We start from the raw sequence: 5,615 nt of genomic DNA, 5'->3' as shown, positions 1-5,615 counted from the left end.
TCCCTACACATTTCAGTAAGAATTCACTTTCTTTTAATTATCTTTGAATCATATCAAACTCTGCTTTGACATTTCTTTCTTGAAATCAAAACTCTTTGGCTCATGCTTCAAGATTCTCCATTATTTGTCCTTCATATAGATAAACAGTCATGGAAACACAGAATATAAGAACACACATTTGAGTTGCTATCTTTATTACTAGTTCCCAACCCATGCTCTCCACTCCAGCCAAGAAGACCTGCTTATTTTATTTCCCATGGGGACATTCTTACTACTGCTTTTATCTTTTACAAATGCCATATTAAAAAACTAATCAAAATTCCCTTTTCTCCAGCTTTTTTCTAGCTAATTACACTCACCAATATTTTCTTTCAGTGTTCCCTAAACACATATACACTCATGTTTCTAAATGTCTATACTGTAATAATTTGTTTTTACTCATTTTACATGTGTTCAAACTGTAATCCCTTTAGAGTGTAAAGAACTTAGTAACTTAGTAACTTAGTCTTCAAATTTCTTATAAACATTTTTTGGGATAGTAAATTTTTTATTAGAATTGTAAATGTGCTATGATGATTTTTCTACTTTTATGCTATTTATTTATCTATAAAGTGGTATAGTATGTAATGAAAAAACTTACTGTCAAGGAAATTCATAACAGGCTGAGTGACCACCCAGATTAGTAGTTTGCTGGTAATGGGCTATGGGAATTTACACTTGACTCTCTCTTACTCAGTTTTATCATATATAGTCAAATCTTGAGGACACAAAGCTGGGATGCTAAGATGAATTAAATAATCAAAGTCCCACAACTTATTGATAAGGCAGATTTAAGCTAAATATTTTACATTTAAAAGGAAACAAAAAACAAAGTCTTACTCTTAGAATAATAATAATAACAATATTAAAAATTACCAAGCATAAAAGAAAGGAGATGTAGCCTAGTATCAGCTCATATTTTTTAAAAGACTTTTGGATAATAACTTATCTAAGACCTACTTGAGTTATCTATGATTATAAGGGAACTAAAAATTAGAATATATGGGTGAAGGAACTGATGAGGTATGGCATAAAAGAGAGAGAGTTCATTGATAATAAATATCACATGGAAGAGAAATTTGAATTGCTTGGATGATTCCCAGTAGTTGATAGAAACTTCAGGGAGTCAGGTCATTAAATAGAAAAACTGACCAATAGGTGAAATTCTGCCTCTGAATTTAAGTTGTATATTCTCCAACTCTCCTTAGAAATCCTAATCACAATTAGGAAATTTAGAGCATATGGGAACGACTTCTGGGCAAAGATAATAATGGTGTTTTAAGCATCTTTAACTGGTTGGCCTAAATAACCTTTCAAGACATTCTACTCCCTATATTGTGATAAAACAGAACATTTATTAAGGTGACTTACTGTGAAAATGGTTTGGAATCGAGATAAGAAAGGTATAAAGAAAGTTGCCAGTGCATATATAGAAAAATATGATATTTAGTAGAAATAAAATTCTTATATGTAATTGCATTAGCTAAAGAAATAGTTAACTGATGTTCTTATGATTTAGGAGGATTTTCCTCTGATGCCTTTAGACTTTTAGAGTGTTTTATATCAAATAGAGCAAAGCTTCTAAAAAGAAAAAGATCAGATTTTGAAGAGAAGCCAAAGAAGGCCAATCTCATGTAAAGTGTAAGCCAATGGCCAAAAAAAAAGGTGCACCACAATGAAAACATAACTGTAAACAAAAGCGTACAGCAGCATCACTAAATCGCTTATCACATACTCCTCTGACACTATGAGACAAAATATTAAGAGAGAAAGGTTTAAAACAAATGAAAATGTATTCAACCCCAAAACTTAACTTTTTGAAGCTACAAACTCAAAGAATATTCTTTTTGGACTCATCCAAAGCTTTGATTTAATCAACTAAAATTATTTTTTAAGTATTGTTTCCTACAATTTTTTGAAATGATAAATTTGGTTTTTTGATGGGGAATCTACATTTTATCAGAAGGATGGAATACAATGTCCTTGGCCGAGATATTCTTCACAGAAGTAGGCTATTTTTGTATTCTATGATTAGCATATTTAAAGACACATGCCAGGTGAGCAGCTTGCTCCAAAGTGCACTCGATTTTTCTTTGTGGACAAGGCTCTGTTGCTTCAGTACCCTCCCTTTGACAGATCCTAATTCAATATTCCTCTCAGGAAATAATCCTGAAAAATCTTCTGGAGAGCCTGTTGCTGGTAACTTCATGTGAACTGATCCTCTTTTTATGTCAGGTAAACTAACAGTTATGACAAGAGGACAAGTGTGGCACAAATGACATGATAGAAGATTGAAAATTATGTAAAAGAATATAACAACTGAATTCTAACTGATTAAAACAAAACCAGAAAACACCTCCAAGCTTAACTTCAATATAAAGTGAAATAATAAAGGGATATAAAACTTTTGAAAGAATAGGATGCTCCATATATGGTTTTAAAGTCAAGCAATATTAACCATAGAAATGAAGGTATGCTAATCTAGTCACCTATTACTTTTGATGTTAACTATACTAGGCTAACTTCTAATAAAAGAAATTGTGATGATAAGCTGACTAGAGAATAGCTAATTTGGAAAGGAGAGGTGAAGGTCACCGGAGGTCCCAGAATTTCTAAACTCCAAATTGCTAATATCCAGACAATCTAGCTTCCTTCCTGAATAGTGCCCAGATGGCAGAGACAACACTGATATGTGGTCTTAGCTGCTTTTTGACAGGGAACTGTCACCAGTAGGTGACCCCGTCAGTCTGAAGACAGGAAAATTACTAGATGATGCAAGAAAGTGTCTGCAGGCCAGTACAACTATGGGTCCCTGAGAAGCAGGAGGGCAGAACCTCAGAAAAAATAAATTTTCAGTTGGAGCTTATACAAAGGACACTGTTATATTTCTTTGCAGACAGAAGAAAATAAAAGCAATTTAGTTTCCACAGAATTATATCTAATAAGAGAGGAAACAAATTCTCTTTGAGAAGAAATAAGATATATATAAAAGGCAAGGTGAATGGCATCATTTCTTGGTAATAAAATAGACACCAAAGTTAGCTCTGATGCTGTTCTGTGAACACAATCTAGTCTGTAATCAACTATTATAATGCTATCGGACATTATCCTTGACACACAACCCAAGTCAGAAGGCAGAAAGGTAACAAAGTAAAATCCAAACTAACACAAGTGTGGAATTTTAATATCAGCCCTTCCTCAACATAATTTGTAAACACAAGTCCAGTTAATTTTCCAAAGAGACAACGCTAGTTGTCAGAAAGCACTATTAGCAACTATTTTTAGCAAAAGGATGCAACTGGAAAACATATTGAAGGGGGGAGGGGGAATCTTTTCTCCACTCCTCTCCACCCCCAAAATAAAATGACATAATAAAATATAGAAAATAAAACTACCTTGTAAAATGATGTATTACTTCTTCTTGAAGGAGGTATTTACACTTCTAATATCTATAATCAATTACCTAGCTCATTTGAGGGAGAACTATTAAATAATTAAATAAATCACATTCAATCTACTTTTTGCCATTCCCTTTTAGAGAGATCGCTCTAATGCTGATAATTAACACATTTTTAACTTGGGCTTTCAGGATGGTCCATCTAAGCACTGGAGGAAACTATACTAAACAAAAAAAATGTAGGAAATTAACATTAACCATAAAAATGTAAGGAGTTAAAATCTGAACTTAAATCTGTGTCTTAAAAGATTAATATGTGATTTTGTTGAAAAAGAGGTAGGCAGTTCACTATGAAAAATCAAGATTCAGAAATAGGATTCAGTTTTTAGAACTCACAACACTGCAACAGGAAGTTTTTTTTTTTCTTCCAAAATCAAAGTCTGAAATTTCTACACAATTTTTGTTTGTCCTAAAAACTCTGCTCCCTTTAAAGTTAAAGCATCAGTTTTCATTAACATAACCATATCACCATTTCGGTAAGAATGCTTCTTAATTTCTCTATCAGACTTCACACCAGTAACTGAATACTGTGTAACTGTTAAAAGAACATGAAGTCATACCTATGGCCTTTCTGTTAATAATCTGATATTAAGAAATATAAATGCAGCAATACCTTCAAGATTCTCTTCCATATGCCAGCATATACACGTGAATTGTCCTGGACATTAATTCGTAACCTGGGTCTCAATTTCTCTATAAACCTGAGGGGGTTAAAAGTAGATGACTCAAAAGTTTCATTTTATCCAACAATCAGTATAGGGTAAGATGAGAAGAGTAAAGAAAATCTATATATAATAAATTATTTGAGAATGCATGTCTGTAAGACTCTGTATAAATCAAAGTTTTTAACCTCAGGTAAAATCTATTTCACTTTTAAAAGCTATTTTAAACATGATATCTACTATCATTTTATTAGTAATTTATAATTTGTCTAACTTTAAATTCTAATAAGCAAAGTCATTGTGTTAGAAAGCAAACAAACAAACAAACTAGAAACCAAAATTCAAATCCAAGAGGTCATCAGTGCTATTGCTCATAAGACAAGATAATTCTTGGGGAGAGTGAGGGCATATGGACAATTTTAACATATTAAGTAGGAAAAAATAATAAACGATTTAAATTATTTACTTTTCCTTTGTATCTAAGGCACCCCAAAATTTAAAACATAAGTTTCTGATATATTGAGGGATGACTGCATTAATCCAATATTTACAGGTAAGTTATAAATGTGTAAGAAGGGGGCACACCAGAACAAAGAAGCACCTTCAGCTGTTCATGACAAAATAAAGCTTTCAAGTCCAGTTTAGGGGACAGCAGTTTGCTTTTTGGTTTTTGGTTTTTGTTTTTCTAACTGCTCACATTGGATTAGTCTATCAAGCTTGGAATATCATAGCCAGTCACTTAAGGGTAGTATAACATCTTGGGCAAATAAACACAAACTCAGAATATCAGGGCAAACAAATATGTAAGTCCAAAAACTACAACTGGGCACTGTTCATGGAGAGTTTGGTGTCTTTTTGGTTTCTGCTACCCCCGGAAACACCATGGGACAGTTTTCCTACACTATAATTATAGGAGGATGAGGATGCAAGGCAAAGCCTGGATGGGCATGTACGGAGAAGGGTAAAGGCTCTTCCCACAGTGCTAGAAATAAACAGGAACAACACTGTGATCCCAAGCGCACATCAAGCAATGCCCTGGCTTTCTGTGCACTTTTCTTCCCCAAATGCAATGCCTACCTTCCGTGTGGACCGCGGAGACATAGGTCCAATTGTAACGCTTCACTATGTCAAGCATCGCCCTTGCCTGCAAAGTGTCAGAAGGGACAACCCTCAGGAAGTATTTGTACAAAGTTTTGTCACTCAGGTCGATGCTTGTGGCGGAATATGCGATCTGGGGGATGTTGAAGAGCTGGAGCAGGTTCTGCACTTGAATGGCTACGGAGCTGGAGCCCGGGCCGATCACGCCAGCAATAGGCTTCTTAGTCCTGCCTGGGGGGAGGGTCTGGCCGTCAGGAAGGCACCGGTTGAGCCCGTCCTTCTCGTCTCGAATGGAAATCAGAGAGTCCCTGATGAACTCAATGCTCTGCTCCAGAGCCACAGAGGAGTGCCAGCAGGAA

The 5,615-nt window shown here is 34.7% G+C and overlaps 1 protein-coding gene across 2 annotated transcripts in view; it reads right to left on the bottom strand.

Annotated features, from left to right (window-relative positions):
• Window positions 1–5,615, bottom strand: part of GRM1 (glutamate metabotropic receptor 1) — a 371,163-nt gene that overhangs the window by 365,107 nt on the left and 441 nt on the right. For both annotated transcript variants that reach the window (XM_007450327.1, XM_007450328.1), the window contains exon 2: window positions 5,236–5,615. In XM_007450327.1, coding sequence (XP_007450389.1) covers window positions 5,236–5,615 — 380 coding nt within the window. The remainder of the gene's footprint in view (window positions 1–5,235) is intronic.

Source organism: Lipotes vexillifer, unplaced genomic scaffold (assembly GCF_000442215.2).
Source record: "Lipotes vexillifer unplaced genomic scaffold, Lipotes_vexillifer_v1.1 scaffold112, whole genome shotgun sequence".
NCBI lineage: Eukaryota > Metazoa > Chordata > Mammalia > Artiodactyla > Lipotidae > Lipotes > Lipotes vexillifer.
This window is presented reverse-complemented; position numbering and strand designations above follow the sequence as displayed.